This window comes from Mauremys mutica, chromosome 6 (assembly GCF_020497125.1).
Source record: "Mauremys mutica isolate MM-2020 ecotype Southern chromosome 6, ASM2049712v1, whole genome shotgun sequence".
NCBI lineage: Eukaryota > Metazoa > Chordata > Testudines > Geoemydidae > Mauremys > Mauremys mutica.
Genome location: NC_059077.1, coordinates 85,098,451 through 85,109,442, shown reverse-complemented (window position 1 = coordinate 85,109,442; position 10,992 = coordinate 85,098,451). Strand labels below are relative to the sequence as shown.

The 10,992-nt window shown below is 44.8% G+C and overlaps 1 protein-coding gene across 1 annotated transcript; it reads left to right on the top strand.

Moving 5' to 3' along the window:
* The first annotated feature begins 2,665 nt into the window (after positions 1 to 2,665).
* CTSL (cathepsin L) lies at positions 2,666 to 10,724 on the top strand. Its single transcript, XM_045021777.1, has 8 exons — positions 2,666 to 2,822; positions 4,664 to 4,799; positions 6,101 to 6,223; positions 6,309 to 6,464; positions 6,681 to 6,905; positions 8,811 to 8,979; positions 9,335 to 9,452; positions 10,328 to 10,724. Exons 1-8 carry the CDS (start codon positions 2,779 to 2,781, stop codon positions 10,425 to 10,427), a joined length of 1,071 nt encoding a protein of 356 aa, XP_044877712.1. The 5' UTR covers positions 2,666 to 2,778; the 3' UTR covers positions 10,428 to 10,724.
* The last annotated feature ends 268 nt before the right edge of the window (positions 10,725 to 10,992 follow it).

Sequence of the window (10,992 nt, the reverse complement as noted above, 5' to 3'; positions counted from 1 at the left end):
GCACAATATGGTAAAAATGTGTCCATCTACAGTAAGAATCATAGAATCATAGATTATTAGGGTACCACTATTGCTATCATTAGGGGAGGAGCTGCACTATAGAGGGACAAAAACTTCAGTGTTGATGCAGCCAAAAAGTCTAAAACAGTAATGTCAGCCTATGACTAGTTAGGGTTAGTAGATCTAGTGAGGGGAACTTCCCTCCCCACCCTATTTGTCTTGTGTAGTGTGAACTGCTAAACATAATAGGAACTGTTGCATTCAATGGGACTACTCACCAGCTGGGTTGATCTGATCAGGGATAATTAATGGGTCTGTTTTCTCATTTTAAAAGACTGTCAGTGCCACCCAGATCAATTAATGGAAACTTTCTATAGTTTATAAAAAATCATAAACCAAACTCATACATAAGAGTCTGCAGGATTGAGAGTACTAAACTTACACTCTTTTATTCTTAATTACAAGGGTTTTAACTATTGGGACATCTAGCATCCAATAATTGCTAAATATTTGTATTTTTCTAAACAGTTCTATGTTTCACAGTAGAAAACCTATTTATTTTATTTTAGAGAGACAATGTAGGTGAGATAGTATCTTGTATTGGACCAGCTTTCATTGGTGAAAGAGACAAGCTTTTGAGCTCTTCTTATTTTAGGAAATGTGTATACACCTATGTGACACTTCATTTTGGTACCTACTCAATCTTGTATGATTCAGAGTTTCTTGGGGTCCTAATAACCTAAACAAGTCAATGTCATAACATTTTTATGTGTACTGTCCAATTGTTGCTCTATAATCCATTATTAAAAGTGAGTCAGTCTTGTTTGCTTAATGTATGCTTTTGTTTTTATGGTTTCAAAGCATTTTTTTAAATGCTATATTTTAAGAACCTTCTAGACATTGTTTTCATTGTGTGAATGTACTTCATTGTTGTATAATTCCCCTGCAATATTTATAGGACGAAGTCTGGTTGGTTTATTTATGTAGTGTGAATGGCACATGGTACCAGAATAATGCTCTGGGAGTTCAATACTGATGCTGTAGAAGGAGCTGTCAATGAGAACCCCAGTGATGCATAAATGGCTTCCAATAACCCCCCACCCCCACCCCAATGTACCCAATACTGTAGCATGGCAGATCAGATTCTAATTACTGTAACAATCAGTTTATCTACTAAAGCATGAGGACCTAACGTTATCCTAGTTACTGTAAGAACAAGTGCTATTCTTCATGTACTTTTTCACAAATTTAAAACATTTTATGAAAGCTGTTAAAAATTATATATTACACAGGTTAAGGAAAGTGTCTGTACAGCTGGATGTAGTGTTTAGATTATCCACAATTAATGTTTGCTTTAAAAGTCATCAGATACATATAGTACATAATCAGCAATAACCCAAAGTTAGGTGAATAAATTTAACGATACAGCTTAGATATTAACATCCAAGTATTCGGGATGAAAAATTGTACAGAGTTATGGAAAGCCTCTGTACCAATGAGTGAATATTGTCCCTCAGTAAGTGAGCATTGAGGAGGGGTTGTCCCATAGTAGCTATAATCCTATTCCTAAGCAATTTTTTCTGTCAGTTGGGGGGAGAATCTAAAGCAATCCCCCCCCTTACAACTTGCTGTTTAATTTCTTTTGATACTCCCCTAAGCATAAAGCAGACGGTATAGGGGAAGGTCCCTATTTGCTTCAGCATTGGAAGTGAGTTGTCGTCCTTCTGCATGTAGTGCAGGGGTCCCCAACGCGGTGCTCGTGGGTGCCATGGTGCCTGCTGGGGCATCTAAGTGTGGCAATGTACTGGCTGGCGGACGAGCATCTGCTGAAATGCCGCCAACAAGCAGCATCATCCAGAAGCATCACAGCTGAAATGCCACCGATTTTTGCATTTCGGCAGCAGCGCCTCTGGATGACCCTGTTTGTCAGCGCCATTTCTGCAGCGACACTTATTGATGTTGCCGCTTCTCGGCGACATTTCGGTGGATGCTCGTCTGCCGCCACAGTCCTCCATGGCCCGTCGTCACGTCCACCAGATGAAAAAGGTTGGGGACGTGTGTGTGTATTTGAAAAGCTTACCCTAATTTGTAACTTAGATGAGTGTAGAGTTATGGTCTTTCCAGCAAGTACTAACTGCCACTTTATTTTTTTATTTCATTAGTCTCTATTTCTGCTAACGGGGCTTCCTCTTTGTACTCCTCACAGTCCACTCCAGAGTCCAGGTCTAATAAATTATACCTGCGTCCTAAGCAAACTTTGCCTCTTTCAGTGGAGTCATACGACTGTGGGGTCAATAAAGATCACGAAGGCCCTTGCAGTGAGCTCTTGTGTTTGACAGCCTGAAACAAACGAAGCAAAACTCCTGGCAGGTGTGCGCCGCCCAGCGCGTGGCTACAAAGTTTCTGCCAGGAGCCGCGCTCGTGAGGGTCCAGGCGGTCACTCAGTGTCACGGGATGCCGGGTGCGCGGCCCGCTCCCCCCAATCCACGTTGCAGAGCCGCTCAGTCAGCAGCAGGAAAGCTGGGTTGGGTCCTTGCCCAGAGTCTCCCCCCGCCCTCAATCCGCAACACTTGCGCGGTCGCGCCGCCTCGCTCTGCAAGCGGAGGGCCGCACTGGGCACGCGTGACACAGCGCCCCACGGGACCGGGAGTCCTCAACCTTGCAGGGGCCTCCCCAGCCGTAGCCCGGCCCAACCCTGTCGCAACCAATGGGAGCGCCGGGGCGGGCGCAGCTGGGCTGACTATAGCCGGGGCCCGGGCGCGGGGACCAGTGCTGCTGATGCTAATGCCCAGGCGGGGAGAACTTGGCAGGGTCCCGCTCAGGTGAGAGCCGCCAGCCCCGGGTATGCGGGAGCCCCGCAGGGGGCCGCTTTGCAGCCGGCTGGGAGGCTCTAACGCCCCGCTAGCCCTGCCGGGGTGCATGGTCCTGGGCCGGGGGCTGCGGGTGAGTCCGAAGCACCATCCCAGCCTCCTGCGGGCGGGGGCGGCAGAGGCTCTGGGTTGTTTGCGCGCTGCGGCGGGGTCCCTGGCGCTGCCCGCGCCTGGCGGGGCGGGGGATCGCTTGGGCCGGTTGTGAGGGGAGAGGAGCTGCCTGCCCCTGACTGATGGGCCAGGGAGAGCGAGCGGGACTTGCCTGCCACATCCCGCCTGGGGCTAGGGAGCGAGCTGATCGGGAGATCCCCGGGCTGGGGGTGTCGTGGGGGCCGGGGATCTAGGGGTGTCTGGGCCCCCCTCTGCTGAGGGACGGAGGATCTAGGGGTGTCTGGGCCCCCTAGGCTGGGAGGGGGCGGGGATCTAGGGATGTCTGGGCCCCCTAGGCGGTGTCGGGGAGGGGGCCGGATCTAGGGGTGTCTGGGCCCCTTCGTGCCGAGTGGGACGGCGGGCACTGGAGGTGCCTGGGCACTGGCTAGCTGCAGTGTTCGGCTCTGCCTGGCTTATTCATCCTCCAGCATCGCAGGCCGCCTGGGAGCCGGGCGCTGTGATTTCTGCTCCCCGCGCTGTCCCTGGAAGCCGCTGTGGGCTCTGGCAGAGCTTGTTTGGCTGAGCCCGGAGCACGATGCAGCTCTGCAGCTGCGGGCCTGGGGCTCCCTATTGCCCTCTCCCCGACAGGCCCCAGCGGCGCCGCCCCGGACCTGTTTACACAGAAGTGGCCTTCCCGAGCCGAATCCTTCCCTCCCCTGCGCTGGGTTTGGGACCGGTCTCCCGGGTCAGCGCTCATGTGAGTGGTCTCACGTGATGGATCAGTGGGGCCGCCCTTCCCAGCTGCTAGGGCGGCTGCCTCCTGCAAATCGCCCCCCCCCCACCCCACCCCCCTGAGGACAAGAGAGTCTGGCCCCTGCGGAGCCTCTAGGCGAGTAAGAGGCATGGGGTGGGGGAGATGGGCACACGGGGGTGGCCCTTAGGAAGGGACCCTCACCCTGGCCTCAGCTCACATTCCACAGTCTTATGATTTCGTAACTAGTTTCTGTGAGGAGAGCGGAAATGATTCCAGGAAAAGACTCTGAGTCAACTGTGCAGACCGGCTTCCCAGAGGCAGAAGCTTTCTATTTACTTACCGAAAATGTTCTTCTCTTCCCACTATCCTGCAGTACCATACAAAGCTCCCTATAAAGAGTGCAGTCACTGTTACATGTACTTAAAAGAACTGGTGTGGAAAACATAATGGGGAAACCAAATTACAATGTGGTGTGAATCCTTTTCTCTTGCAGATAAAGGATGGGCATCCTATTGAAATGCAGTGTTTGTCAGTTAACACCCTATTGATTGGATTTGGGGGAGAAAGACAAAGAGGGAAGGGCAGGACTAATTGAAAGGGCTGTGAAAATTTTTATGGTGTGAAAATGTCCTGCAGCATTTAGGATTGGTGGACCAAGTCTAGGCACCTCTCCGTGAGTTCATACATCTCTAGTGCCCCATTATAAGAAGAGAAGTCAGTTCTTTTTCACATGCCATGGGTTAAGGAAGAAGTGGTTCTCTCTTCTTATATAACTGATAATGGCTTCAGCTTTGTGATATACCCTCCAAATAGGTCGTTTTGAGTGATGTCCCCTCCTCCCCCCATTTGTCTCTGTATGTTACTAAGCAATCTTTCTACATAGAAACTTCTGATAAACAGAATCTTACATGTGAGAAATGGCTTAACTGGTCTTGTTAACTTTTGGTAGACTTTCCAACATGAATATATATCTGGGCATATTTTCCCTGTGCTTGGGAATATCATTTGCTGCTCCAAGAATAGATCCTGTTTTGGATAACCACTGGAACCTGTGGAAGTCATGGCACACTAAGACCTACCATGAGGTGAGTATTTTGCAGAGGCAGACCCCACAGTATAGACATTTGCTTAGTACAGCAAATAGTAGGGACACTAAAATGTAACCTAAAAGTTAGCATTTGGAACTGAGCAACTATTCCCAGCTCTGCCATTAGCTCTCTAACCTTGGGAAAGTTACTCTGTTTTCCCTGTCTGTAAAATGGAGGTGTTTACTTATCTGAGGGTGGTACTTCTACACTACAATAAAAGACCCACGACAGGGCTGTGGTTGGCCCAGGCCAGCTAACTCAGGCTTGTGGTGCTAAAGATTGCAGTGTAGACATTCAGGCTGGGGCTGAAATCTTGCAAGGAGAGTGGAAAGTGCTTAATTTGTAATGAAAGAGAGAGGTGCTGGGGATCAAGCAATTTTTTTTTACATTCATAACTGATGCACCAAGTCCAGAGGTGCTGGGGCTCAGCCTTGGCAAGCCCTGGCACAAATTAAGCACTGAGAGTGGGTCTCAGTATCTGGGTTCCAGCCCAAGCGTGAATGTCTACACTGTAGAAGCAGCAAAGAATCCTGTGGCACCTTATAGACTAACAGACGTTTTGCAGCATGAGCTTTCGTGGGTGAATACCCACTTCTTCGGATGCAAGTCTATAAGGTGCCACAGGATTCTTTGCTGCTTCTACAGAACCAGACTAACACGGCTACCCCTCTGATAATGTCTACACTGCAATTTTTAGCTCTGCAGGCCAAGTCAATTGACCCGGCCTCTGAGACTCATTGCTACGGGTTTTTTATTTCAATGTGGACATAGCCTAACAGGTGTTAATGTTAAGAACTTTGCCATCCTTGTATGAAAGACAGCATAATAAGTAAAAGAAGAACACGTAAACTGTCTGTACTAGCACTTTTGTCAGTATAACTTATATCGCTCAGGGGTGTGGAAAAAAAACAGCCCTCTGAGCTACCTAAGTTACACTGACAGAAGGGCCAGTGTGGCCAGCACTATGTCGGTGGGAGACTCTCTCCCGCTGACATAGCTACCGCCACTCATTGGAGGTGGTATAATTATGTCAACGGGAGAGCTCTCCTGTTGGCATAGAGCAGCTATACAAGTGATCTTACAGCGGCACAGCTGCATTGGTACAGCTGTGCTGCTGTAAGCTCGCTTGTGTAGACATAGCTTCAGTTATTCAGACTGTTGCGAGCAATCTGCACCTTCCAGATTACTTTGGACAAGAAAAAGCCTAAAAATTGGTATATTACTGTTTTCATTTGTTCTTTCACTCACGGAGAGAGGCCAGATTCCATTATCCATATCACTTGTTCTCTGCCTTTTAGAGGGAAGAAGGCTGGAGGAGAATGGTATGGGAGAAAAACTTGAAAATGATTGAACTACATAATCTGGATCACACAATGGGAAAACATAGCTACAGAATGGGAATGAATCAATTCGGCGACATGGTATGTATAAGGAAAGCCACAAAACTTGTTTTGTTTGTAGTGATATATAACAGAAGACAAGCACACTTATTTTTTCTTCTTTCAGACTAATGAAGAGTTTAAGCAGCTGATGAATGGGTTCCAATATAAAAAATCAGAAAGGAAGTACAGAGGATCGCAGTTCCTTGAACCCAACTTCCTGGAGGCACCAAAATCTGTAGACTGGAGGGAAAAGGGATATGTAACTCCAGTTAAAGACCAGGTATGTTTTCTTGTGTGTAGCAACAAATAGAATGTGCATGTCTGTATGTTATGAGCACTGGAAGGATTTTGGTATTGTCACAAAGATTGAAGTCCGTAATGACCATGAATGAAGTGTGACTTGGATAATGGTATACTCATAACATTTAGACTGCTGTGGTAACATGGACTAGTACATTGCCTGTGCTAATGAGCAATTTTTCCTTTTCAACTTCAGGGTCAGTGTGGATCTTGTTGGGCATTTAGCACAACTGGTGCTCTTGAAGGGCAGCACTTCAGAAAAACTGGCAAGCTTGTCTCACTAAGTGAACAAAACCTTGTAGACTGCTCTCGTCCTGAAGGAAATCAAGGATGCAATGGCGGTCTCATGGATCAAGCTTTCCAGTATGTACAGGACAATGGAGGAATTGATTCAGAGGAATCCTACCCATACATTGCAAAGGTAAATGTAACTAGCTCCAGGCTAATCTGTTGTTTTATCTGTACAGTGTGTCTTAAGTATAGAAACACAAGGTAAATGTACAGGATGAAATTTGGGGAAGAAAATATATTGACAGCTTTTAGAACAGATCTGTTCTTCCCTTCATAGTTATCCCCCAAGCAAACTAGATACCTGCCCACCAGTCCCAAAATCAGTCAGAAGTATAAGAAAAGTGACCTCAAAGATTTAGGCAAAAACCAAAGGCTCATCAGAACAGTTTTAAGAAGTGACTAGCAAAGCAAAGGGCCTTCCACTGATGAGGCTCTGCTATCACTTATATCACCAGAAATGTTAACTCCAGTTAATCTCAGATGCCACAACGATATGCATGACAGAAGTAGTCTGTCACATAACCAGGACCCAAACAAGGTAGCTTTTATATCAGAGCTGACTCTTCTGGGTCCATTTCATTTGCAGAAGATCTGATGCAGTACATTTCCTTACAGTTAATACTGGTAAAGGGGCAATATCTGCATTCCAAGTGGTCTGCAACAGTATCCCCATGTAGAGAGCACTATAGTAATCCAGTCTAGAAGTCAAAGGCATTCAGAGATGTCTGGCAAACTTCAGAAATAGCTTTAAATTGCCTAGCCAATTGTAGATGTTAGGTGCATAGCTTGTGAGCACTACATAAAAAGAAAAATGGGAGCAAGGAGACTTCTTGCTGCCAACCACAACTTGGGATTCTGGAATATTGGATCATATGTAGAACGCATATTGGGTTTTTAATTTAGGAAGATGATTTTATGCTTACAGTTTCGCTTGAATCATAAACTCCTTTGCTTGTTAAACATGTCTCCAATTTTTGGTCTCATCTACACAAAGTAGAGAATGAATGAACTACATGACCCTTTTTCAATTAGATTAAAACTTTTTTTCCACATCTCCTCCTCAATTCCTAATTTGTCAAATGTGTCTCTTAAAACACTTGTTCCTTCAAAAGAGTTATCGCTAATGTGTCTTATGAAGTTTCTCACACACCTGCTTTATTCTTTACAAAATAAGAAAACTTTACCCCCCAAAAAGGTTCAGGGGCCTGTGTTCCTTACTGTGCATTTGGTGATCATGATGTTGCAAACCAAATGTTAACTTGAGTCTTGCCATGTAAGTAATGCAGGAGCACTCTTCAGCTGTTCAGTATAGCTCAGTGGTTTGAGCATTGGCCTGCTAAACCCAGGGTTGTGAGTTCAATCCTTGAGGGGGACATGTAGGGAGCTGGGGCAAAAATCTGGGGATTAGTCCTGCATTGAGCAGGGGGTTGTGGACTAGATGACCTCCTGAGGTCCCTTCCAACCCTGACATTCTATGACCTGACTTTCATACTGGCCATTCATTTCATAAGGTAAAGTTTTGTGCCCACAATTCATCATGCTTATCCTGGCAGTTCATGCTTTATTCTGACAGTTATTGTAGGCACAAAAATGGATACCTTGTTGAAGAGTAGGTTCAAAATATAGGTGCAAAATGTGTAAGTCTACAAGTATTATATGTTAACTGCTTGAGGAAAATAAGAGACATCTAATGCTCATATTTTCAAATCAATTTTGACAGCCCACACTCTGTAGTTAATTCTGGCTACTTATAAATTAGCTGAGTGGGTTTTTCATGGTGTTTCTCTGAATGAATCTTGGTCAAAAGATCTGCATGAGACAACTGGGTCTCTTTCAGTCTCTTATTCTTACCTACTTAAGACTTGCATTGCTTAGTTGTTTTTTGTTAAAGAAATGTACCGGGATTGGTTGGCAGACAGTTTCAACATACCCAGCTAGATAAACTAAGCACAGAGTAGCTGGCAATACCTGTATCTCTCTGCTAATGTAAACTAGAGAAATATGTAGTAACTCAAATTTCCTTTTTTTTGTCAAGGATGATGAAGACTGTATGTATAAGTCAGAGTACAATGCTGCTAATGATACTGGCTTTGTGGACATCCCAAAAGGACGTGAAAAAGCACTCATGAAAGCAGTGGCGTCTGTGGGTCCAGTCTCTGTGGCTATTGATGCAGGCCATTCATCATTCCAGTTTTATGAATCAGGTAGTGATTTGCTCTCAGTTTTTGAGATGACTTCATGTACTGTATCTAATGTTGCAGTCTGTACTTAATTACTGATGCAAAAAAGTTTGATCTGGAATTCAGGTGCTCTGGGGTCAGTCTCCATCTCTTATGCAGATTTCCTTTGTGATCTTGGGCAAGTAATGTAACCTGTCCTTTGGTCCCCTCTTCTGTGAAATGGGGAATAACACTGAAATACCTTGCAGAAGAGATGTTTGGCTGATTGTAAAACACACCATTAAGATCTAAAGACAGAAAGTGGTCTAGAAATGCGTTTTGTTTTTGTTGTTGTTGTTTTTTTAAATCTTGAGTCCTTATTTGAACTTGTATTCTCTAGGTATCTATTATGAGCCAGAGTGTAGCAGTGAGGACCTGGATCATGGCGTTCTGGTTGTAGGCTATGGCTTTGAGGGAGCAGACGAAGATGGGAAGAAGTACTGGATTGTTAAGAACAGGTGCAAAACTTCTGGGTTTTTTTCTTTTTATACAACACTCTTCAACCTCAGTCCATGGTTTATAAAGTTGAGGTTACAAATGGTTTGATTACATATTCAAGTGAATCAGTGTGAAAGGTGCTATGATGCAGGGTGAGGGAAGTCCTGCAAATTTGGCAAAACTCCATAACCCCCTTTATAAAACAGTGTCTCAGTTCTTACATAGGGGAAAGAAGTTATACCTTTTGGATTCTTAAACTTGGCTTTAAGCAGCAAATTCATTCTAATGCATTTTGGACTGTTTAGATCATGATCTAAACTGGGACTGAAAACTAGCATAAAGTTGGATGCCCTTAAGTGTGGAGGAGACACACTCAGAAGGTTTCATATTTCGTGCAGATGTAAAAGGACTGAGGACTGGCCTCTTGTCCTAGGACAGGAGGCAAAAATCTGACAGGTGAAAGACAGTGAGATCGCAAAATCTTGGTGCCTGGTCTTCTGCGTCCTCCGTCAGAGTACCCTCCCCATAGTTGTCTGCAGTCTTTTGGTGTATTACTTTCTGGGAGGTCAGTTGGTGAAGTCAGTTACGCGCTCCACCACAGAATCAGAAGTGTTGCCTTGCTAGTTCTGTCCTGGGGCAGTGCTGACCACCCATATCCACTTCAGCCACATTGCTACTGGAAAGAGAGTCAAAGGGTTGCATTACAAGGTTCTAGTCGGCACTCTGGGTATCCTTAGCATATCATGCATCTTACCAATGGAGACCGTTTGTTACTTGGGCTTTTTCACAAAGGTGGAAATTGCCATTCTAATCCGTGGGACAAATGTAGATCTCAGTGTTAAACTCTCTTGCCTTACTGTTAAGGCTAACCATAGTTTTTTGTTTTGTTTTCCAGCTGGGGTGAGAAGTGGGGTGACAAAGGATATATCTACATGGCTAAAGACAGGAAGAACCACTGTGGAATAGCTACAGCAGCTAGCTATCCGCTAGTATAACTTACTGAGGGGGGACTAAGTGTTTCATTGCAAGAGTGGTTTTTAAACTGATTGACAAACCCATGTTAATACATGTGGTAGGAGTTGTATCTTCCAAGATCCGACTTGCGAGTTTTACATGTTGGTGACAAGCCACTTGTTTAAATTAATGTAAATGTTAGTATGTAAACAAGCTTGTAATATTGCTGGCTTGCAGACTGCTTGATTGATTGGATTCTTTTTTGAATTTCCTTTTTTAACTGTAATGTGCACAAAGGTTTACTTTTTAAATAAACACACCCAATTCCAATGTGTAAAGGTGACTTTGTTTCATTTATGTATATAAATTGATGACAATCTTAACCAAACCATGTACCCATCACTTTCATCATCCACTAAAAAGTAGCAATTATTCAAATGGAGTACAGTATGGTACACAGGACAGGAATATAATTTAAAAAATACTGTATCTGTTTGAAGTACACCTGATGTAGTGGGAGTGACCAAAACTTGGTATTTCGTGTGGGACTCTGAATTTCTGTTTGAGAGTCATGCAGGAGTTTTCATTACACTCAGACGTATTGAA